This window comes from Oncorhynchus mykiss, chromosome 31 (assembly GCF_013265735.2).
Source record: "Oncorhynchus mykiss isolate Arlee chromosome 31, USDA_OmykA_1.1, whole genome shotgun sequence".
NCBI classification, from domain to species: Eukaryota; Metazoa; Chordata; class Actinopteri; order Salmoniformes; family Salmonidae; genus Oncorhynchus; species Oncorhynchus mykiss.
The window spans coordinates 32,653,817-32,679,250 of record NC_050571.1 but is presented as its reverse complement, the minus strand read 5'-3'; the positions used below and the strand labels follow the sequence as shown (position 1 = coordinate 32,679,250).

Sequence of the window (25,434 nt, the reverse complement as noted above, 5' to 3'; positions counted from 1 at the left end):
CTATTACTTCACACAGAGTGAGTCCATGTAACTTATTATGTGATTTGTTAGGCAACATTTTACTCCTGAACTCATTTAGGCCTAAACAAAAAGGGTGAATCCTTTTGAAACAACTACTGTATATTTTAGTTAGAAATTTTTTATTAATTTGCTCAAATTTGTAGAACTTCTTTCCCACTTTGACATTATAGAGTATTTTGTGTAGATCTCAATGACTAAAAATCCCAACTAAATCCATTTCAATCCCACTTTGTCACAACAAAAAATGAGAAAAAAATTGTTGGTTGAATACTGATGATATTGGAAACCCACTATACATCCTCTATGGAAGGTCTCAGTCCTGCTCCTCTAACCTGACTAACCCATCTTTCTGTGTACTTTTCCATCTCACTACACTCCTGTTCCTGGTCTCTGTTTGTGTCTGTCTCTTTCGCCTGCTCGGAGCGCTGAGTTGTACTTTAGCTAATGTGTATAGGGTAAATACAGGCTGACCCTCGTCTTAGAAAGACAGAGCAATCTGATGTTGGCACGCAAACACACACACACACATTCTGTTCCTCTCATTGCCAATGACTGTCACGAGGCATTTAATGGTCAGTGATACGAAAGGCTCTTTCTAAGGTTGATCATTAAGCAGAACATGAGATTCAGGTCTAAAACCGTAACGTTGGGCTCTAATTTAAACCTTCTGGGAGATTTTGAAGAACATAATCTCAACGTATAGAACTGAAGAAATTTGACTCTTCCAGTACATTCTGCCTGGTGCCTGTGCTCAGTACGGAGATGAAACAGACATGGGATACTTGTGTGGCGATAGCTCTCACAGGGCTGTCTTAAATGATGGGGTGAAAATGAGAAGGAAAAGAAGGTGAAAGATGGAGAGTTGCAGAATAGTGAGAGGTAGAGAAGGAGAGAGTTACAGAATGAGAGGCGGAGAAATGGAGAGTGGCTGTGTGAGAGAGCAAGCATGAGGGAGAGAAAGAGAGATGACAGTGTTTATCCTCAGTTAGAGTGCCCGTGGGAGAGAGAGAGTTCTCAGTGTTACTCTGTAGTCTGCCTGAATACAAGGAAACTCTCCACAAATAGACGCTCTGTCACATTGAAGAAAATCATTGAGACGTTTTTATTCTTTTTTCTTTTTTTTCTCTCTTGAACTGGAAGTGTAGTCTTTTCGGATCCATTTTAACATTTGATGGTGGGGTGGGTGGTCTCTCTCCCTCTCTCCCTCTCTCTCTCTCTTTCTCTCTCTCTGTCTCTCTCTCTCTCGCTCTTTCTCACTCTCTATCTACCCCCCTCTTTCTCTCTCTCTCTCTGCCTATTTCTTTCTCAATCTCTCTGTCTACCCCCCCTCTCTTTCTCTCGCTGTCTCAGTCTCTCTCTGTCTACCCCTCTCTCTCTCCCTCTCTCTTTCTCTCTCTCTCTCCCCCTCTCTTTCTCTCTCTCTCTCTCTCTCTCTCTCTCCCTCTCTCCCTCCTCTCTCGCTCTCTATCTCCCTCTCTCTTTCTTTCTCTCTCTCTCTCTCCCTCTCTCTCTCTCTCTCTCTCTCCCTCTCTTTCCCTCTCTCTTTCTCTCTCTCTCTCTCTCCCTCTCTCTTTCTCTCTCTCTATCTCTCTCTCTGTCTCTCTCTCTCTCTCTCTCTCTCTCTCTCGCTCTTTCTCACTCTCTCTGTCTACCCCCCCGTCTCTTTCTCTCGCTGTCTCAGTCTTTCTCTTTCTACCCCTCTCTCTCTCACATTTTCTCTACAGCACTTTATCCCTTACCCCTTTAGGACTCCAACCGTGAAGGCCAGAGTTGACACAACGCCCAACAATGAAACTTATTGAGCGCAAAGAATTGAGCACTTTCTCTGTCTTTAAGCTTAGGAGCATGCCCTACAAACTGTGAAGAGAACTAACACTTTGCCTTCTCCATTTCCACCCACAGTGTAAATAACTCTGTGTGTCTGATCACTACCTGGCAAAGGCGTCGTTCATCCTTCATGTTACTTATGTGACGTGAAATGTGTTTACTCAAATGTATGGTAGATAAAAACAGACGGCAGCCCGAGGCGGGCTGGACAGAGGCTGACAGAGTGTACTTGGTAAATGACACACAAGAGCCCACGGAGAGTTGGAAAGATGGAGAGAATGAGGAGGAGGAGGAGGAGGAGGAGACAGGGATTATAGAGGAGGGGTGCGCCCCAAATGGCACCGTATTCCCTACGTAGTGCGCTACTATTTTAGGAAACAGGGTGCCATTTGGGAAGAAAAGATGGACTGTTGTCTGGTATTACATCTAACCTCACCGGAAGTGATGAGGGAAGTCAGTACACGTGTCAGGACTTGGCTGTACTGTAATTCAAAACAGGGTGTGTTGTCTTGAAGTGCACACTGACGGGCTGTATTCCAGCAGCGTCTCAACCCCTCGTTGTGGAGCCCCTCACTGACTGGGGAACAGTTGTTCACAAGGAAGCCCTGCTCCGTACCCATCGTCTATCATCACATCCACCCGACCAACAGAACCTTATGACCATGACCAATTCAAACATCACATGGGTCCAGAACACCCACTCCAGCACAGGTAAGAGATAAACCTAAGTATTATCCTTGACTGTTATAATAATCAAGGATATATAATCATTGATGTTTATAAGCAAATACATACATGTATATATAAATATCTTATAAGCCTAACATATTATTGTGAGTAGATATGCTGTGTGTGTTTGTGTGTGTGCACGGTGGTTGTGTGTGTCTCTGTGTGTGTGTGTGTGTGTGTGTGTGTGTGTGTGTGTGTGTGTGTGTGTGTGTACTGAGTTTATTTACAAGCTCAGGGTAATAGCAGGAATTTATGCAAAGGTAAGCTGATTGGAGAGGAGAGGACAGCATGGTGGGGGAGATATACTCACACAAACCTCCTCCTTTACACAAACTTCCTCTGCTCTCCCAGCTGCTGGGTCATTCCACCAATCAGGTGTAACTTGGTGAACATAGATAATTGACAAAAAGAGTAGAAGCAGCTAACCTGATTTGACTGACTATCAGATGTACAATGTCTCTTTTGAAAAATATATCTCAAAAGGGATAGTTTCACCATATTAAAAGGAGAGTTCAGTTCACATAACAGGGTTGGCCTTAATGAGGGACAGGTCTCTTTTTTAAATGAATCACTAATAACATGAAATAAATCATAATCTTCAGAAATGACTTTGTCAAAGTAACAAAATAAATAGTGATTTAGAATTATAGTGAAAACTTGGAGAAATGTTAGGGTTGAGTGGGTTAAAATCTTAATATAAACCCAATATGCAACTATTTCTAATATTTCACTAAGATACAGTTCATATAAGGAAATCAGTCAATTTAAATACATTCATTAGGCCTTAATCTATGGATTTCACATGACTGGGATATGCATCTGTTGGTCACAGATACCTTAAACAAAATGTAGGGACGTGGATCAGAAAACGAGTTTGTATCTGGTGTGACCACCATTTGCCTCATGCAGCGCGACACATCCCCTTCTCATAGAGTTGATCAGGCTGTTGATTGTGACCTGTGGAAAGTTATCCTACTCCTCTTCAATGTCTGTGCAAAGTTGCTGGATATTGTCGGGAACTGGAACACACTGTCATACACGTATATCCAGAGCATCCCAAACATGCTCAATAGGTGACATGTTGGAGTTGGATACAGGTGTCACGATCGTTATAATGAATGTCGGACCAAGGCGCAGCAAACGTAGAGTTCCACATGTTTATTCAGATGAAACTCACAAAAAACAATAAACAGCAAATGAAACGTGCAGCAAATGGCAAGCTCACAGGCAACTAACCAAAAACAAGATCCCACAAAACACAGTGGCGGAAATGGCTGCCTAAATATGATCCCCAATCAGAGACAATGATAAACAGATGCCTCTGATCGGGAACCATACCAGGCCAACATAAACATACAATAACCTAGATAACCCACCCTAGTCACACCCTGACCTAACCAACATAGAATAAAAGGCTCTCTATGGTCAGGGCGTGACAACAGGCCATGGAAGAGCTGGGAAATGTTCAGTTTCCAGGAATTATGTACAGATCCTTGGGGACATGGGGCCGTGCATTATCATGCTAAAACATGAGGTTATGGCGGCAGATGAATGGCACGACAATGGGCCTCAGGATCTCATCACGGTATCTCTGTGCATTAAAATTGCCATCGATAAAATGCAATTGTGTTCGTTGTCCGTAGCTTATGCCTGCCCATACCATAACCCCACTGCCACCATGGGACACTCAGAAAAATGCTCCCCCACACAACGCCATACGTCTACCATCTGCCCGGTACAGATGAATCCAGGATCCATCCGTGAAGAGCACACTTCTCCAGCGTGCCAGTGGCCAACGAAGGTAAGCATTTCCCCACTGATGTGAGTTATGACGCCAAACTGCAGTCTAGTCCAGACCCTGGTGAGGACGACGAGCATGGAGATGAGCTTCCCAGAGATGGTTTCTGACAGTTTGTGCAGAAATTCTTTGGTTGTGCTAACCCACAGTTTCATCAGCTGTCTGGGTGGCTGGTCTCAGACGATCCCGCAGGTGAAGAAGCCGGATGTGAAGATCCTGGGCAGGAATGGTTACACGTGGTCTGTGGTTGTGAGGCCGGTTGGAGGTACTACCATATTCTCTGAAATGACACTGGAGGTGGCTTATGATAGAGAAATTAGCCTTACATTATCTGGCAACAGCTCTGGTGGACATTCCTGCACTCAGCATGCCAATTGCATACTCCCTCAAAACCTGAGACATCTGTGGCATTGTGTTGTGTGACAAAACAGCACATTTTAGAGTGGCCTTTTATTGTCCCCAGCACAAGGTGCACCTGTGTAATGATCATGCTGTTTAATCAGCTTCTTGACATGCCCCACCTGTCAGGTGGATTAATTATCTTGGCAAAGGAGAAATGCTCACTAACAGGGATGTAAACAAATTTGTGCAAAACATTTGAGAGAAATAAGCTTGTGTATGGAACATTTCTGGGATCTTTTATTTAATCCCATGAAACATAGGACCAACACTTGCTGCGTTGACATTTTTGTTCAGTGTAGAAGTCACAGAGGGACGTGTCAAAATGCTGGATTTTGGCACGTTAGCAAGTCTTTATTTATATAAAAAAATCGGATTTATTGAATTCTCCATGTGATCTATATTAAATGTCACTTCATTTAATGAAACAGGCTTTTAAAATTAAATATTTTTGTACAATTTCTACTTAAAATATCAAAGGGAAGCAAAAGGAACTCATTTTGTGAAACAACCCTGCTGCTAGCTGCCTCCAACAGTGCAGGTCAGTACAGGCACACATACCCCACTACTCCACCATCTACAAAACTAAACAATTCAAAATGTCTGGCTAAAAGTCTGGCTAAATACATCCGAGTGAAAGGATTACGTATTAAAGACGCCACATGGCCAAAAGTATGTGAACACCGGCTCGTCAAAAATCTCATTCCAAAATCATGGTCATTAATATGGAGTTGAACCTTCCCCTTTGCTGCTATAACAGCCTCCATCCACTCTTCTGGGAGGCTTTCCACTAATGTTGGAAGTGTTGCAGGGATTCGCTTCCATTCAGCCACACGAGAATTAGTGAGGTTGGGCACTGATGTTGGGCGATTAGGCCTGGCTCACAGTCGGCATTGCAATTCATCTCAAAGGTGTTTGATGGGGTTGAGGTCAGGGCTCTGTGCAGTCCAGTCAAGTTCTTCCACACCAATTTCAACAAACCATTTCTGTATGGACCTAGATTTGTGCACGGGGGCATTGTCATGGTGAAACAGGAAAGGGCCTTCCCCAAACTGAATCATCTAGAATGTCATTGTATGATGTTGTGTTAAGATTTCCCATCACTGGAACTAAGGGGCCAAGCCCGAACCATGAAAAACAGCCCCGGACTATTATCCCTCATCCACCAAACTTTACAGTTGGCACTATGCATTCAGGCAGGTAACGTTCTCCTGGCATCCGCCAAACCCAGATTTGTCCGTCGGCCTGCCAGATGGTGAAGTGTGATTCATCACTCCAGAGAACGTGTTTCCACTGCTCCAGAGTCCAATGGCGGCGAGCTTTACACCACTCCAGTCGATGCTTGGGATTGCGCCTGGTGATCTTAGTCTTGTGTGTGGCTGCTCAGCCATGGAAACCCATTTCATGAAGCTCCCGACGAACAGTTATTTTTCTGACGTTGCCTCCAGAGACAGTTTTAAATTTGGTCGCGGGTGTTGCAACCGAGGACAGATGTTCTTCACGCACCTTGCTCTTCAGAACTTGGAGGTCCCGTTCTGCAAGCTTGTGTGGCCTACCACTTCGCGGCTGAGTCGTTGTTGCTCTTAGACGTTTCCACTTCACGATAACAGCACTTACAGTTGACCAGGGCAGCTCTAGCAGGGCAGAAATTTGGCAAACTGACTTGCTGGAAAGTTGGCATGAAGGTGCCACGCTGAAAGTCACTGAGCTCTTCAGTACGGACAATTCTACTGTTAAAGTTTGTCTATGGAGATTGCATGATTGTGCGCTCAATTTTATACACCTGTCAGGAACGGTTGGGGCTGAAATAGCTGAATGGGTGTCCATATACTTTTGGCCATGTAGTGTATTAGGTGGTATGAAATACTAAAGCTTATATGTATGACTGTATAAAGTGGAGCTCATATTCAGCATATACTGCACCTTGCCTCTGTAAGTAGTGAGATAGATACGCGCAGCCGCGTTAGCCTCCAGTACTCTACTAGTCAGTAGTTACAAGGTAATATATTTAGCTATCTGATCATTGTTATGCGTGCAAAATCAATTACGTGTCTAAATAGGTAATTTACAGCCCAGCAGTCAGTTGTGTGTGTGTGTGTGCGTGTGTGTGTGTGTGTTTGTGCGTGCGTGCGTGTGTGTGCGTGTGTGGGGGACGACGACGACGACGACGACGACATGATGGTGCCCTTTACTCTATGGTATGTTTTCTGTGGCCAGGTCATCTGATTTAGCTGACAGGAGGAACAGGAGAATTAGGAGGCACATTTATACTGTCCAATTAACCAGCCAAGTCATGACAAACACAGAGACCATACCTCTCGGTTACTCGCTCCGTGTTATACCAATGAGAGGGCAAGAAAGAGAAAGAGAGCGAGAGAGAGGGAGGTTACCTGACATGACCTACCTTGGCTGTGTCCTGGTTTCCACGGATCAGGTGTCCTGATGAAGCCTGGATTCAGATAGAGGGAATCAACCAGGTCGAGCAGTGAGTACCTGCCGAGACATGGTAACGGGCACGAGACAACATAAATAAGTGAAACAGTTCATCCTAACTGAGTGATGAAAAACCATCCGGTCGGAACGCACCGCACGACAAGTAGCCTAAACCGTAGCCTACAATGGGTTTGGATGCGTTGTAACTTTTCTTAGGTCTCTCCTCTGATAACATTAGTAGGTTTTATTTTTCATGTTTGTATAACCTGTTTATATATATACTTACTACCTCGTGAATAAAACACACGGGCGCGTGAGGTTGCGCCGGAGGTGGGGGCGGGACAACCGAAGTTCTCAATGTCGGAGAGCGCGCGCTGACATCAACCTCCCCACGCGCAGCGCCCAGAAAAATATCGGCTCTAAATTTTACCAATTGACTCCAGCAGTCTGTTTACCAAATTGTCCTACTTTTTATATACGAGACATTCCCAGAGCACCGAGGTGTAGATGAATCCTTCCGGAATAGTCCCCGTGGTGCTTCTGCTGGTGGTCCTGACAGCGCAAGGTAAGAGAAGCTTTATGAAGACGTGGGGATGTCGGAGAGTTTGGGGAGAGCGGAACCAACTCTCAACAGAAGATAGCTGAGCGCCACTGCAGACTTCGCACAGTATAATATAGGCTATTCAGTACACAGATACATCGATTGTTTATTCTATTTATGCGTGTTCTGTCTTGTTGTAAACAGTTGAAGTTGTTGCTGGGGGGTTCCTTCTGATTGTGCGACGCACTAGAAACCCCGTCTTTCAATCCGCAGCATGTCCCATAGGACATTGTAAAGATGGCTGTGTTGGCTGGCATGTTTTATCTTTTCAAACGAAGTAATTGTCTTTGCGTGCGATTCTGTGATAGCCTAACTTGGAGAATAAACTGAAACCTCATAAATATATATTTTGTTATAGGCTACAAAAGTTGGGCAAAATCGCAACGCGATCTATTCAGATAAGCATAACATAACGGTATGTGAAGGCTAAGGATCGTCGTCCCAGGGGATGGGCAGTGCTGGTGACATGTCACATCATTAATATACTATACAGTAGGCCAACGTCAGCCCTCTAACTACCATAGACAACCCATCCGCACCGCGCGCATTCACGCGTAATGTTTCCAAACCGAACTAAGTTGCACGTAGTCGACCCTAGCCTTGAACATTGTGCATCATACACACGGGTTTGTCTATACCTGAGTTAAATATAACGGTCCATTTCAGAACTGTGGTTGGACTCACACGTGCATGTAATCTGGACTGTTTGGGGTGAGGTACTCCTACATCTCATTTGATCTCTCTGCATTCCATCGGTCTATGTCTGTTCTCTTCTCTTCTACTGTAACTTTGTTGTTCCATCGTGTTCTGCTGTTCTGTTGAGTCATTCTGCTGTTCCACTCTGTTCTCTTCTGTCCCGTGCCACGGCGTTCTGTCCTTTGTTCTCATATCGGTGCCCAGGGCTGGTTCTGGTTCTATCCATCTCTCACTGTGTTGTTTGTGTGTCTTTCTCCCTGCGTGTGTGTGTAAGACCCTTCCTGTAAGGCCCTCATCCTCGTGGGTTGGTTAAGGGCGTTCTGATCCTGTGTGTGTCTGTTCCCGAACCGGCTCCCTGCAGACTTCCCAGGGGACAGGGGCTAAGTGCTTTACAGTCCCACCAAGGATATTTATAATTAACTCAAGATACCGTAGTTCATCTGTGTCGTTTACAGTGGGAGCAAATGACGTATAGTGGGCAGAACAAGCACGGAGATGGACAAAGCCAAGCTCAAGCTTGCGAGATCCTATTGGCGCGTTGTAGCATGTATTTGCGTAGTGGGCTTGTGCATTCGACCTTGCACTCATAAACAACGCAATATTTTGACATTTTGGCAAATCGTCAAGTCTATAAAACTTAGTGCTGTGTTTGTAACAGATTCTAGTTTTGGGAACATAAAAATGCATTGAGATCAGATGTTTCATCGAAAGAATGTGTAGAATGTCGGACCAGTTTTACCCAGTTCCATCCTCTCCCACTAACAGTGACTGGACTTCCTCTCACTACCATATTTGGTGATGAGAAAACGTTCTAAACGGATGCTTCAGCTTTATAGCCCCTGTGGCTTTTCTGGGTTTCCCCTTCTGTCTGTGGTCCCACTGTAGCAGCCTGTGAGAGACTGGGACTCACAACTCTCTCTAGTGAGCCGTGCGGGCGCAAGCCAGATATGGTGCTATTCTAAACTTTGCCAAGTGGTTTACGGTAATATACTGTTTCTAGGCTATCCACCTGGCATCAGATTATCCAGATTACACTCTTACAAAGAAGGTGCTCGAAACTAAAAGGGCTATTCGGGTGTCCCTATAGGAGAACCCTTTGAAAATAATAAAATAAAAGTCTCCTGCTTTTACTTTTAGATACACTCTTAGAAAAAGGTTCCGAAAGGGTTCTACCTGGAACCAAAAAGGGTTATCCTATGGGGACAGCTGAAGAGCCCTTTTGGAGGAGTGTAAATACAAGTAAAAGTTGGAGAAAGTGTTCATGAGTCTTTTTGAGTAGGTTTTCATCTTGAGTGCTGTATGGGTGACTTGTGCTGTTTGACATTAACATGGACACCTACCTCTCCCCTCCTCTCTCTCTCTTCCTCTCCCCTCTGACTACCTCTCCCCTCCTCTCTCTCTCTCTTCCTCTCCCCTCCTCTCTCTCTCTTCCTCTCCCCTCTGCCTACCTCTCCCCTCCTCTCTCTCTCTCTTCCTCTCCCCTCCTCTCTCTCTCTTTCTCCCCCTGCTGCCTACCTCTCCCCTCCTCTCTCTCTCTTCCTCTCCCCTCCTCTCTCTCTCTTTCTCCCCCCGCTGCCTACCTCTCCCCACCTCTCTCTTTCTCCCCCCTCTGCCTACCTCTCCCCTCCTCTCTCTCTCTTCCTCTCCCCTCTGCCTACCTTTCCCCACCTCTCTCTTTCTCCCCCCTCTGCCCACCTCTCCCATCCTTTCTCTCTCTTCCTCTCCCCTCTGCCTACCTCTCCCCTCCTCTCTCTCGCTTCCTCTTCCCTCCTCTCTCTCTCTTCCTCTCCCCTCTGCCTACCTCTCCCCACCTCTCTCTTTCTCCCCCCGCTGCCCACCTCTCCCCTCCTCTCTCTCTCTTCCTCTCCCCTCTGCCTACCTCTCCCCTCCTCTCTCTCTCTTCCTCTCCCCTCTGCCTACCTCTCCCCTCCTCTCTCTCTCTTCCTCTTCCCTCCTCTCTCTCTCTTTCTCCCCCCGCTGCCTACCTCTCCCCTCTCTCTTCCTCTCCCTTCCGACTACGTCTCCCCTCCTCTCTCTCTTCCTCTCCCCTCTGCCTGGCTCTCCCTTCCTCTCTCTCTCTTTCTCCCCCCGCTGCCTACCTCTCCCCTCCTCTCTCTCTTCCTCTCCCCGCTCCCTCTCTCTTTCTCCCCCCGCTGCCTACCTCTCCTCTCTCTCTTCCTGTCCCCTCTGACTACCTCTCCCCTCCTCTCTCTCTTTCTCCCCGCGCTGCCTACCTCTCCCTTCCTCTCTCTCTCTTCCTCTCCCCTCCTCTCTCTCTCTCCCCCCGCTGCCTACCTCTCCCCTCCTCTCTCTCTTTCTCTCCCCTCTGACTACCTCTCCCCTCCTCTCTCTTTCTCTCCCCCGCTGCCTACCTCTCCCCTCCTCTCTCTCTGTTCCTCCCCCCTCTGCCTACCTCTCCCCTCCTCTCTCTCTTCTTCCCCCTCTGTCTACCTCTCTCCTCCTCTCTCTCTTCTTCCCCCTCTGCCTACCTCTCCCCTCCTCTCTCTCTTCTTCCCCCTATGCCTACCTCTCCCCTCCTCTCTCTCTTCTTCCCCCTCTGCCTACCTCTCCTGTCCTCTCTCTCTTCCTCCCCCTCTGCCTACCTCTCCTATCCCCTCTCTCTCTTCCTCCCCCTCTGCCTACCTCTCCCCTCACTCTTCCTCTCCCCTCTGACTACCTCTCCCCTCCTCTATCTCTCTTCCTCCCCCCTCTGCCTACCTCTCCCCTCCTCTATCTCTTGTCCTCTCCCCTCTGCCTACCTCTCCCCTCCTCTCTCTCTCTTCCTCTCCCCTCTGACTGCCTCTCTCTCGGTGGAAATAAACTTAGTAATCAAGCAGACTAAGGAGTGATTTAACTATTTTTTAATCCTTCAGTACAACGGAAGTAAAGTTATTTCTCAGGAATTCATTCGTTTTTGGTATTTTAGGTATGAACTATTTCAGATGAATTACCAGCCTTGTGATTCTCAATGTTCCTTATAGATCGATGTTAAATTAAATCTAAGTTTATTGGTCGCATACACAGTTTAGCAGATGTTATAACAGGTGCAGCTTGTGCTTGTGTTACTAGCACCTAACAGTGCAGTAACATTTCAAACAAGTAAACAAGTAATAAAGATTCAAAAACTAGAAACAAGAAATCAAGAATGTCAGAATGAATCCAATTAACAACCCAAATAACACTATATTTGATCTAAATGCAAGCTATGCATATAAAGACCAACATACAGTGCATTTGGAAAGTATTCAGACCCCTTGACTTTTTCAACATTTTGTTACGTTACAGCCTTATTCTAAAATGTATTCAATCTTTTTTTTCCCTTCATCAATCTATACAAAATATCCCATAATGACAAAGCAATAACAGGTTTCTAGAAATTTTTGCAAATGTATTAATAATAAAAAACGGAAATATTACATTTATATAAGTATTCAGACCATTTACTCAGTACTTTGCAGCCTCAAGTCCTCTTGGTTATGACACTACAAGCTTGGCACACCTGTATTTGGGGAGTTTCTCCCATTCTTCTCTGCAGATTCTCTAAAGCTCTGCCAGATTGGATGGGGAACGTCGCTGCACAGCTATTTTCAGGTCTCTCCAGAGATGTTTGATCAGGTTCAAGTTCGGGCTCTGGCTGGGCCACTCAAGGACATTCAGAGACTAGTCCCGAAGCTACTCCTGTGTTGTCTTGGCTGTCTGCTTAGAATCGTTGTCCTGTTGGAAGGTGAATCTTTGCCCCAGTCTGAGGTCCTGAGCGCTCTGGAGCAGGTTTTCATCAAGGATCTCTGTACTTTGCGCCGTTCATCTTTCCCTTGATCCTGACTAGTCTCCCAGTTTCTGCTACTGAAAAACATCCCCACAGCATGATGCTGCCACCACCATGCTCCACCATAAGGATGGTGCCAGGCTTCTTCCAGACGTGACACTTGGCATTCAGGCCAAAGAGTTCAATCTTGGTTTCATCAGACCAGAGAATCTTGTTTCTCATGTCTGAGAGTTCTTTAGTTCTTTAGGTGCCTTTGGCTCTCATGTGCTTTTTTACTGAGGAGTGGCTTCTGTCTGGCCACTCTACCATAAAGGCCTGATTGGTGGAGTGCTGCAGAGATGGTTGTCCTTCTGGAAGGTTCTTCCATCTCCACAGAGGAACTCTGAAGCTGTCAGAGTGACCATCGGGTTCTTGGTCACCTCCCTGACCAAGACCTTTCTCCCCCGATTGTTGAGTTTGGCCGGGCGGCCAGCTCCAAGAAGAGTCTTGGTGGTTCCAAACTTCTTCCATTTAAGAATTATGGAGGCCACTGTGTTCTTGGGGACCTCAATGCTGCAGAAATGTTTTGGTACCCTTCCCCAGATCTGTGCCTCGACACAATCCTGTCTCGGAGCTCTAGGGACAATCCCTTTGACCTCATGGCTTGGCTTTTGCTCTGACATGCACTGTCAACTGTTGGACCTCATATAGTCATGTGTGTTCCTTTCCAAATCATATCCAATCAATGGAATTTACCACAGGTGGTAAAGGATGATCAATGTAAACAGGATGCACCTGAGCTCAATTTCAAGTCTCATAGTAGAGGGTCTGAATACTTATGTAAATAAGGTTTTTGTTTTATTTTGATATATACAGCAGTAGATTTATTACCATGAAGAATCCAGTAGGTAAATATGTGGTGGGTATAAATAGTGTAACAAAAATGGAATGTACATTAGTATATATAATAGAATGAGCTATGTGAGAATACACTATATGAATAACCAATGTGAATAACTGTAGAAAATGTCAAGGGAAGTGTCCAGTGTTTAATGTCTCTATTTACATGGAACAGCAGTGTTGGCTGGGTGTGTGTGTGTGTGTGTGTATGTGTGTGTGTGTGGAATTAATCCGTCTTTGGTTGCTAGCAAGTTTTGTCTTAACACGCAGGTGCATGCCATCTCCTGATAGTAGCATTTTAAGCAGTACAGTGCCTATACACAGATGCAAGTTCTGCCTGTTGGTTCCAATGGGCCAAATGAAATAGCTTCATCTTCACCAACCCTTCTCCAAGCCCTTTACATCCAGCCCCAGTCCTATGTCTGGACACTTGCAAAGCAGTGCTGCGCTTCTCAGTGGTGCCTCTCCCACAACCCCTACAGTAAAACTGCCGCCCAATCTGCCTTTTCATGGTGTGTGTGTGTGTCTACGTGTGTTTGTGTGTGCGTTTATGTTTGTGTGTGTAATAGCGACCCTTTGGTCTCAGACGCACGCACACACATGCACACACACACACACGTACACATGCAGACACACACGCACGGGCAATGTTAAGTGGACCAACGGTTAAATCTCATGCATATTGTGCAAATGTCCTTTCTAGTTGTACTGTGGCCAACATTAGCAGCCATGCATTTAGCTAAGTGGCCAATACTGGCCTCGGTGCTTATAGACACAGCATGCCTTTATGGATGTTACTTCAGTTCACTCCATATTCAGAATGTTTAGTACGTTCGGAGAAACTCAACCTCGACCTCCACTCCTAATTGCATCACCGCGGCTTGGCTGCATACGTACATTTATGAATCATGATGCATACGCCACTGTGTATTCAACTCAACAATACTCACTGCGTGCGTTCATGTTACACACATTTAAGGAATCTGTAGATGCTGTTGTGTGTGGGCAGTTCAGACTATCCAGATTACACTCTTAGAAAAAAAATATGCTATCTAGAACCTGAAAGGGATTCTTCGGCTGTCCCCATAGGAGAACCCTTTGAATAACCCTTTTTGGTTACAGGTGGAACCCTTCCCACTGAGGGTTCTACATGGAAGTCAAAGGGGTTCTTCCTGGAACCAAAAATAGTTATCTTATGGGGACAGCGAACCCTTTTGGAACCCTTTTTCTCTAAGAGTGTACCTGTGGAATCCCATCCAAGTAAACTGCTGTGCCCGTGTCTCTGAGTGTGTGTGTCCCTGGCGTGGGGCAGTTGGAGTGTGAGAGGTTCAGTGAAAATGTTTTGGGACAGGAAATGGCGTTTTTGTTGCTGTTAGAGATACGCTATAAACTTCCGGTGACCTCAGTTAGCAGGGTTGCTAAATAGTTGGCTAGAAGACATCAGCATCAGCTCCTCACTGTGACATTCTGCATGCAACAGAGATCAGAATGGGGAGTATGGTATATAGGGGGGTGGATGGACAGAGAGGCCACACGCGTGAATGTGCGCACGCACGTTTGCTGAGACACACACGCAGGCGCACACTATGCTCGATTGGATGGTCGCACATCCACTAGTCACACTCATTCCTCTAGTCTGTCTGTCCCAGACAGACCCAAATGTAACACTCTGAAGACAACAAACGCTATCTCCTCTCTTCTTTCTCTCTCTCTCCCTCTGTCTTTCTCCCATCCCCTCCCTCCCTCTCCCTCTCACTCTCTCTCTCGCTCACAAGCACACACACACACACACACACACACACACACACACACACACACACACACAAACTCTCTCTCTCTCTCTCAGACCAGTCAGAGCCTTCAGCTTATTATTGGACGTAATTAGTTCCTTGGGAGCGTGCAATACGCAGTCTCATGCCTCGTGGTCGATCATTGTCAAGCGCTCTCTTGATCAAAGGGCTCTCAGCCAATGAGGCTTCAGGTCTCTAGAGCTCTCTGCTCTGTTAACACATTGTTGAACACTGTTTGGCTTCTTAACGGCAAATCTATGTGCTCTGTTTGAACGGACCCCTATGTGTCCACTTAGTGTTTTCTAAGAGCTGCCTCTGAGGGTTAGTTTTAGTTTATCTGGACTGAGATTCGGAGTGCTCTTCCTCAATCATATCTACACTTCTGTTTCTGAGTGTTTCTGATTCCATACAGCACACAAACACACACAAACACACACCCTTGCGTCTTGACTGACCCACGTTTAATAGGAAGGCTGCCCGTTTCTATCACAGTGATTTTTACCAGAAGTTAACAAGTGAGAGGCTATTGTTAAGTCTACGTGATGTAAGAAACCTTCCAATCCACACAGAGATTAAGGAAGAAGGATGAAGGGGGGGAGAAAGGAAGAAGGATGAGGGGGGGGGGAGGAAGAAGGATGAAGGGGGGGGGGGGGGGAAAGGAAGAAGGATGAAGGGGGGGGGAGAAAGGAAGAAGGATGAAGGGGGGGAGAAAGGAAGTAGGATGAAGGGGGGGGAGAAAGGAAGAAGGATGAAGGGGGGGAGAAAGGAAGAAGGATGAGGGGGGGGAGAAAGGAAGAAGGATGAAGGGGGGGAGAAAGGAAGAAGGATGAAGGGGGGGGAGAAAGGAAGAAGGATGAAGGGGGGGAGAAAGGAAGAAGGATGAGGGGGGGAGAAAGGAAGTAGGATGAAGGGGGGGGGAGAAAGGAAGAAGGATGAGGGGGAGGTGGGGGAAAGGAAGAAGGATGAGGGGGGGGAAAGGAAGAAGGATGAAGGGGGGGGGAAAGGAAGAAGGATGAAGGGGGGGGGAGAAAGGAAGAAGGATGAGGGGGGGGAGAAAGGAAGAAGGATGAAGGGGGGAGAAAGGAAGAAGGATGAAGGGGGGGAGAAAGGAAGAAGGATGAAGGGGGGGGAGAAAGGAAGAAGGATGAAGGGGGGGGAGAAAGGATGAAGTGTGAAGGGGGGGAGAAAGGAAGAAGGATGAAGGGGGGGGAAAGGAAGAAGCGGAGGAAATATATTGTTCAGAGCGAACAAAAGGTCCAATTAATGAACAGATTATAATTGCCCTCGTTTCCCCTACCCAATTAGGGATTTAAACGAGGTTCTCAGAGCTTAGCCAATCAGGGACCAGTGCTGTGTTTTAACGCCGGCAGGTAGCGAAAGCAGAAATTACAGCCGTCCACTTTGCTCTCTCTGGAGAGCGGCTTTTTCATTAAGCTCTAAGACTCGGCAGCGCTCGGCGCCGCTTCAAGTGACCTCAGGAAACTTTGTGACTTCTTCAGAGTTTATTACTTTTACATGGAGCTTTAGGGACTGGCTGCTGTGGAAAATGTTAGAAGTTTTGAGGAGACGTTTGAGCCACATTTGGCCACATTTGACATTTGAGCCTATTTTCATTTTGGTCGTTTAGCAGATGCTCTTATCTAGAGTGATTTACAGTCAAAATCAAATCAAATCAAATTTATTTATATAGCCCTTCGTACATCAGCTGATATCTCAAAGTGCTGTACAGAAACCCAGCCTAAAACCCCAAACAGCAAGCAATGCAGGTGTAGAAGCACGGTGGCTAGGAAAAACTCCCTAGAAATGCCAAAACCTAGGAAGAAACCTAGAGAGGAACCAGGCTATGTGGGGTGGCCAGTCCTCTTCTGGCTGTGCCGGGTGGAGATTATAACAGAACATGGCCAAGATGTTCAAATGTTCATAAATGACCAGCATGGTCCAATAATAATAAGGCAGAACAGTTGAAACTGGAGCAGCAGCACGGCCAGGTGGACTGGGGACAGCAAGGAGTCATCATGTCAGGTAGTCCTGAGTCATGGTCCTAGGGCTCAGGTCCTCCGAGAGAGAGAAAGAAAGAGAGAATTAGAGGGAGCACACTTAAATTCACACAGGACACCGAATAGGACAGGAGAAGTACTCCAGATATAACAAACTGACCCTAGCCCCCCGACACATAAACTACTGCAGCATAAATACTGGAGGCTGAGACAGGAGGGGTCAGGAGACATTGTGGCCCCATCCGAGGACACCCCCGGACAGGGCCAAACAGGAAGGATATAACCCCACCCACTTTGCCAAAGCACAGCCCCCACACCACTAGAGGGATATCTTCAACCACCAACTTACCATCCTGAGACAAGGCTGAGTATAGACCACAAAGATCTCCGCCACGGCACAACCCAAGGGGGGGGGGGGGGGGGGGGGGGGCGCCAACCCAGACAGGATGATCACATCAGTGACTCAACCCACTCAGTTTTTTTTACAGTCAGTGTATTCAACTAAGGTAGATAAAACGGTCTCATTGCTTTTGCTAACTCCATTGTCAAGCCTAACATGTTTTGTAAGACAACTCCATAAGGAGTTGGCAATGGTGAGAGAGAATATATATGCTTGGCATATATAAAGATGCATTAAAAAAACCATTAAGTGATCTGTTAATGGACATTAGCACGAGGACTGTATGACCTAAAAAGACGGAATAGATCTTGAGTAAAAATGACATCAGTGAGATGACTCATGTTGAAATTCTACTCATCATGTTACCATTGAGCACACCAGAGTCACATTGGCCAAAGAGAAATCTCCAAGTCATCTGCTACCGTCTTCAACATCTTTTCAAGATGTACAAGAAGTCAAGACAGTTTTGAGCCAGGTCATGTTTGAAGGATCGTGTGTTGTGTATCCGAATTCCAGGCCCGTGTGTGTGTGATAATGTACGGCAGATGTTGAGTGGTACACTATATATATAAAAGTATGTGGACACCCCTTCAATTGAGTGGATCCGGCTATTTCAGCCACACCCGTTGCTGACAGGTGTATAAAATTGAGTACACAGCCATGCAATCTCCATAGACAAACATTTGCAGTAGAATGGCCTTACTGAAGAGCTCAGTGACTTTCAACGTGGCACCATCATAGGATGCCACCTTTCCCAACAAGGCAGTTCATCAAATTTCTGCCCTGCTAGGGCTGCCCCAGTCAACTGTAAGTGCTGTTGTTGTGAAGTGGAAATGTCTAAGAGCAACAACAGCTCAGCCGCAAAGTGGTAGGCCACACAAGCCCACAGAGCGGGACCGCCAAGTGTTGACACGCGTAGTGCGTAAACATTGTCTGTCCTCACCGAGTTCCAAACTACCTCTGGAAGCAACGTCAACACAAGAACTGTTTGTCGGGAGCTTCATGAAATGGGTTTCCATGACCGAGCAGGCACAAGCGTCGGCTGGTGTGGTGTAAAACTCACCGCCAGTGGACTCTGGATCAGTGGAAATGCGTTCTCTGGAGTGATGAATCACGCTTCACCATCTGGCTGTCCGACGAACAAATCTGGGTTTGGTGGATGCCAGGGGAACGCTACCTACTCCAATGCATAGTGCCAACTGTAAAGTTTGGTGGAGGAGGAATAATGGTCTGGGGCTGTTTTTCATGGTTCATACTAGGCCTCTTAGTTCCAGTGAAATAAAATCTTAACGATACAGCATACATTGACATTCTAGACGTATCTGTGCTTCCAACGTTGTGGTAAAAGTTTGGGGAAGGCCCTCGTGTGCACAAAGCAAGGTCCATACAGAAATGCTCTGTTGAGATCGGTTTGAAAGGCCTGCACAGAGCCCTGACCACAACCCTGTTGAGCACCTTTGGGATGAATTGGAACACCGACTGCGAGCCAGGCCTTATCACCCAACAGCAGTGCCCGACCTCACTAATGCTCTTGTGGCTGAATGGAAGCAAGTCCCCTCAGCAATGTTCCGACATCTAGTGGAAAGCCTTCCCAGGAGAGTTTTATAGCAGCAAAGGGTGGGACCAACTCCATATCAATGCCCATGATTTTGGAACGAGATGTTCGACGAGCAGGTGTCCACATACTTTTGGCCACGCAGTGTATGTAACTGGCTCAGTCAGTAGAGTACAGAACGGTGAGTGTGTGTGTGTGTTAGTGTGTGTGGGTGTGTGTTTTAACTGGCGGTTCTCTTCTAGGTCTCACTTCTCAAACCAACTGTTTTGAGCTGAATTTCCCACGGACTCCTTAGTCAATAAGGTTCTAAGTTAAATAGGAGGCATTCAGGAGCGATCTGAACATCTGACTGGTTTGGATAAAGGAGACATCTGGCTCTCATTTGGTTGGAACACTACATGCAGCATTGTGGGTTCAATACCTGTCTGTATTATAATGATTTTGTATTATATAACCCACTAAATACATGTTTACTTGGATAAAAGCGTCCCCTAAAAGACCATATTTTATTAATTAACACCAGGAAATGTCTTGGTGTTGTTTTTGCCCTGTTTTCACTTTCAGTCGATAAATGCTTTCAGCCATTTAGTTTTCACTCTACTCTCTACTCACTCTACTCTCTGGTCACAGAATGGAGGGGTGATGCACTGATGCTCACGTCCACTGGTCCCAGTATCTAGGCTCTACTGGTGTTAGTTGTCTACTGGTGCAGCAACAGAAAGACAGACTGACGGACAGCTGACTCTGGAGTGTGCAGACAGGGGCGAGAGAAGAGAGACTGGTGATCTTTCAAAGGCTGTGTTCAATTAACCATGAGAGAGATGGACAGAAAGGAAGGAGAGAGAGAGAGGGAAAAGAATGAAGGAAGAGAGTGGGTGGGCAAAAAGAGGAAACTGAGAAGAAGAGAGTAAGAGTGAAGGTCAGAGAGAGAGAGGGGGGAATTAAGAGACTGGTGTCCTTTGAAGCCGGGGCCGAGGCGGGGGTGGAGGGATGTCCCAAGTGAGGCATGATTTTCTGCTCGGACAGGCGTGGGTTCCATGCATCGTCCCGGCAGCCAAGTCACCAGCGGAGGAGTTTTTTTTGCAGGTCACTAAATGACCTTCAGTCCTATTTTGCCAGGTACACTCAGAATTTAATAGAGTCGGGTAGACAACACATGCACGCACGCAAGCACGCACACACACTCACACACACACACACACACACACACACACACACACACACACACACACTGCGTTCCAGTCTGGCGGGATTTGCTAAAAGCTTCCACATGCCTTCCTACGTAGAAACAGCTCCAATGTGAGACTCTTCACACACCATAGTTCAATCAGCCACAACCTTCTAGTTTCTCTCCATCCGCAGCAAAGAGCCATTGATTAAAACCTTAATGTGGACAAAGTGATGAAAAACTCAAGTTCACCTCAAAGTCCTCTTCGTTAAAGCCAAGACAAGGGAGAATCCCTTTATGGTAATGATTTTAAAAGCCACCCTACTATTTTGTAAAAGGACGGCTCCAGTGAAGATTATCTTTGTCCTCTCCTCCCTGTCTCTCTCTCTCTCTCTCTCTCTCTCTCTCTCTCTCTCTCACTCTCACTCTCACTCCCTCCCCCATCTCCTCTCAGGCTGTCTGTCATCTAAGGGGGAAGACAGGCTGTTCAGGAATTTATTCAGGCGATACAACCAGTTCATCAGACCCGTGGAGAATGTCTCTGACCCTGTCACCGTGGAGTTTGAGGTCTCCATATCCCAGCTGGTCAAAGTGGTGAGACTCACGACTCATTATTGCATCATTACTGGAGCAAATAAGGACATCACTTTGCCTATTTATTTGACCTAATTACTTACAGGCTATGACATCACGTACATACTCTTTCAATCTCTTGTCAGGATGAAGTCAATCAGATTATGGAGACCAATTTATGGCTGAGACATGTAAGTCAAGTTATCTGATCTAGGAAGTTCAGTCTATACCCCTTAGTACCCCAGTTGAAGCACTGTTAAATGTTTTGTTGCAGGTCTGGAATGACTACAAACTGAAATGGGTTCCCATCGAGTATGACGGACTTGAGTTCATTCGTGTGCCCTCCAATAAGATATGGAGGCCGGACATCGTCCTCTACAACAAGTGAGCTCAATCTCTTAACTCTGTACATTATTTTGCAGGGGCACAACAATCACTGGGGAAGTGTGGGGGATGGACGGACGGGGGCATTTTTGTCCCCACCAGTTTTATAATTGTAATGTGATAGAAAACGAGGCAACGGTGTCCTTTAGGACCATGCAGACGCCTCCAAGTGGTCGGTTAGGCTGTTTGGAGTGTTTATTTAACTGGATTAAAATAAATATGAATAATATTAATTATGCCCCCCCACTTCTAAAATCAAAGTTGAGCCCATGTTATTATGATCTCTTGTTGCTTTTTAGCCATCAGTGCTAAATGCTAGGCTAACCATCACCCATTATCTCCTCTCCAGTTGTGGGGGTGTTTTTTTTTGCCTTCGCTGCTACATGCTATGCTAACCATCAACCATTTTCTCCTCTTCAGTTTTTTTTTTATACCATCAGTGCTAAATGCTACGCTATCATATCTCACCTCTCTTCAGTGCTGTGGGAGATTTCCTGGTTGAGGACAAGACCAAAGCTCTGCTGAAGTTTGACGGCACCATCACCTGGATCCCCCCCGCCATCTTTAAATCCTCCTGCCCCATGGACATCACCTACTTCCCCTTCGACTACCAAAACTGCTCCATGAAGTTTGGCTCCTGGACCTACGACAAGGCCAAGATTGACCTAGTGCTCATAGGGTCAAAGGTCAGTAATCCCACTGGTTAGTTAGTTTACTAACTTGTTTGCTAGCTAGTTAGCCACATTAAATTAATGGGTTATATTTGTTGGCTAATTCAATGTGGCTTTATGGTTTTCTTAGTCAATTTCAACCGTAATTACTTCCTGGTGTTTTTTATGACGTAATCTCAGTCGAAGCCCTCTTTATCTCCTTCTAGGATAGAACTCCTTTGGCTCTGCTTTATGGTTGACATTCTATTATCTCCACATAGGTGAACCTCAAGGACTTCTGGGAGAGTGGCGAGTGGGAGATCATCGACGCGCCGGGCTACAAGCACGACATCAAGTACAACTGCTGTGAGGAGATCTACCCAGACATCACCTACTCTTTCTACATCAGACGCCTGCCTCTCTTCTACACCATCAACCTCATCATCCCCTGTCTCCTCATCTCCTTCCTCACCGTCCTCGTCTTCTACCTCCCCTCTGACTGTGGAGAGAAGGTGACCCTCTGTATCTCTGTCCTCCTGTCCCTCACTGTGTTCCTCCTGGTTATCACTGAGACCATCCCGTCTACATCTCTGGTCATCCCTCTCATCGGGGAGTACCTCCTCTTCACCATGATCTTCGTCACCCTCTCCATCGTCATCACCGTGTTTGTGCTGAATGTCCACTACCGTACGCCTATGACCCACACCATGCCGGCCTGGGTCCGGTCTGTGTTCCTGGGGTTGCTGCCCAAGGTGCTGCTCATGAGGAGGCCTGTAGACCAGGGCTGCCCCTCCTCCTTGGGGAGTGGGAGAGGAGATGGAACAGGAGGTGGGAGTATTGGAGATGGGGGTGTAGGAGGAGGAGCGAGTGGAACGGGGAAGAAGAGGAAGAACAGCATTGGGGGAGGAATAGGGGGCGGGTGTGTGCAGGTGGACGGGGGTGCGGTCACCGCTGAAACAGGCCAGGCGGGGGAGATGAACTGTGTGGAGTACGGCGAAGTGCAGAACAAGCCGGATTTAGCCTGTAAAGAGGTGCCCATCCCCACCATACCCCCGGTGGTGCCCCCTCCTGCCCCCTCTGATCCGGACCTATCCAAACTGCCCCGAGCGCTCAGCAGCCCGCCCAAAGTCAACGCAGTGGTGGCCTTCTCCGTGGTGTCACCAGAGATCAAACAGGCCATCGAGAGTGTCAAGTACATCGCTGAGAACATGAGAACACGCAACAAGGCCAAAGAGGTAGGACGCTTTGGGTTATTACATTGTTTTACAGAGTTCAATTCTCTTCCTTGTGGTTATTACATCGTTATTACAGCGTTATCTGTGCTTGAGTTATTGGATATTACATTGTTATTACAGAGTTACCTGTTCTTTAAATTTGGTCCATTTTTATTTAACATTTATTTAACTAGGCAAGCCAATTAAGAAGAAATTCTTATTTACAATGATGGCCTACCAAGAGGCAAAAGGCCTCCTGCGGGGACGGGGGCTGTAGGGCAAAACACACATTACGACAAGAGAGACACCACTACACTACATAAAGAGAGTCCTAAGACAACAACACAGCATGGCAGCAACACATGACAACACAGCATGGCAGCAACACAACATGAAAACAACACGGTAGCAGCACAACATGGTAGCAGCACAACATGGCAGCAGCACAACATGGCAGCAGCACAACATGGCAGCAACACAAACATGGTACGAACAGGTAGAGCCAACGATATGTCACTCGAAGCAGCCACAAGTGTCAGTAAGAGTGTCCATGATTGAGTCTTTGAATGTAGAGATGGAGATAAAACTGTCCAGTTCGACTGTGTTTTGCAGCTCTTTCCAGTCACTAGCTGCAGCAAACTGAAAAGAGGAAATACCCAGGGATGTGTGTGCTTTGGCGACCTTTAACAGGATTCTTCTCACCGAACCACATGGAGGTGTTCAGAACAAGGTTAAGGGCAGAGAAAGCTTGTTGGACACTAAGAAAGATTTGTTGTAGAGCATTTAACACAAAATCCAGGGAGGGGCCAGCTGAGGATAAGACTGTATCATCTGCATATAAATGGATGAGAGAGCAGCACACCATTGCTTAGAATCAAGGGCAGCGGTGACATAATTTAGGACCTTTAAGGTTGCAGTGACACATCCACAACCTGAGCAGAAACCAGATTGCATACCAGAGAGAATACTATAGACATCAAGAAAGCCAGTCAAGTTTTTCCAACACTTTTGATAAACAGGGCAAGATAGAAATTGGCCTATAACAGCTTGATGCACCATGGCTCCCTTCCAAGCACTGGGAACCTCCCCAGAGAGGAGAGGCAGAGTTAAAAAGGCCAGAGATAGGGGCTGCAACCTTAAAGAAGAAAGGAAATAAAGCATCTGACCCAGATGTTTTTTGGGGGTCAAGTTTAAGGAGCTCCTTTAGGGCCTCAGACTCAGTGACCACCTGTAGGGAGAAGCTGTGTAGCGGGCAGGGGGGAAAGAGAGAGGAGCATCAGGGCTAGTCGCATTAGAAGGACTGGGAGATGAGGAAGTGTTGGACAGGCAAGGAGGCATGGCTGAGCCAAATATAAATCCTGACTTAATGAAGTGGTAATTAAAGAACTCAGCCATACGCTCCTTGTCAATAACAACCACATCATCAACATTAAGGGACATGGGCAGCTGTGAGGAGGAGGGTTTATTCTCCAGGTCTTTAAACCGTTTTCCAGAACTTCTTGGGGTTAGACCCACAGAGAGAGAACTGCTCCTTAAAGTAACTAACTGTTCCCTTCCAGATAGCCTGAGTGCACTTATTTCTAATTTCCCTGGACGATAGCCCGTAAAACCTGAATATTTGTGTGCCGAGCCATTCACCTAATGGTGTCCTTGAGGTGGACTAACTCTGCCAGATCACGGTCGAACAGAAAGGTCATTATAGAAAACAACAGACTGATACCTATCAGGATTATTTGTGAGGATAACATCAAGGAGAGTAGCTTTTTCTGGGTGTTTGTAGTTTTACTTTGTGGGATTATTAATAATCTGGGAGAGATTTAGGGAGTCCCATTGTTTTTAGACTTGGTTAGGTGGTTTTAAGCATTTCCCAGTTTAGGTCACCTAGCAGGACAAATTCAGACTTAGTGTAAGGGGCCAGGAGAGAGTTTAGGGCAGGTAGAGTACAGGCCGGTGCTGATGGTGGACGATAGCACCCAGCAACAGTCAACAAAGATCTATTTAAAAGCTTAATGCTTAAAGCCAGAAAATCGAATAGACTTGGTGGAGACAACCGAGCACTGAAGGTGCTCCTTGGTAAAGATTGCTACTCCACCACCTTTGGAAGATCTGTCTTGCCGAAAAAGCTTATAACCAGAAGGTTTAACATCAGTGTTCAGAACACTCTGTGGCAGGGGTACCTGTACCAGACAGCAGGAGACAAGCCAGAGCAGACAGGGAGCAGATCACCAGGTGGGAACCAAGGAGCAGTGCAGCAGCCAATGGGAGAAGCTTTTGTTGGGAAGCTGAGTAGCAGAGGTGGTGTTCAACCTTACCAGACAGGTGCATGGTGAAGCAGGTAAAAAAGTCCAACGCGAAAAGCTGAACGAAAAACATTGGGCGAAAACAAAACCAAGATGCTGGTAAAAACGCTAAATTCCAAAGCCAGATCAAACAGCAATTAAAGTTATTGGTTATTACCTCGTTATTAGATTTATCTGTTCTTCAGCTATTGGTTATTACATAGTTATTACAGAGTTACCTGTTCAATTATTGTTATTGCATAGTTATTACAGAG

General features: G+C 46.4%; 1 protein-coding gene across 1 annotated transcript in view; it reads left to right on the top strand.

Moving 5' to 3' along the window:
• Nucleotides 1–7,381: 7,381 nt before the first annotated feature.
• The window catches only part of LOC110505020 (neuronal acetylcholine receptor subunit alpha-3), a 23,600-nt gene continuing 5,547 nt past the window's right edge, over nucleotides 7,382–25,434 (top strand). Inside the window, exons 1-6 of the mRNA XM_021583957.2 lie at nucleotides 7,382–7,772; nucleotides 20,514–20,653; nucleotides 20,779–20,823; nucleotides 20,907–21,016; nucleotides 21,495–21,702; nucleotides 21,948–22,901. Coding sequence (XP_021439632.2) covers nucleotides 7,715–7,772; nucleotides 20,514–20,653; nucleotides 20,779–20,823; nucleotides 20,907–21,016; nucleotides 21,495–21,702; nucleotides 21,948–22,901 — 1,515 coding nt within the window. The 5' untranslated portion in view covers nucleotides 7,382–7,714. The remainder of the gene's footprint in view (nucleotides 7,773–20,513; nucleotides 20,654–20,778; nucleotides 20,824–20,906; nucleotides 21,017–21,494; nucleotides 21,703–21,947; nucleotides 22,902–25,434) is intronic.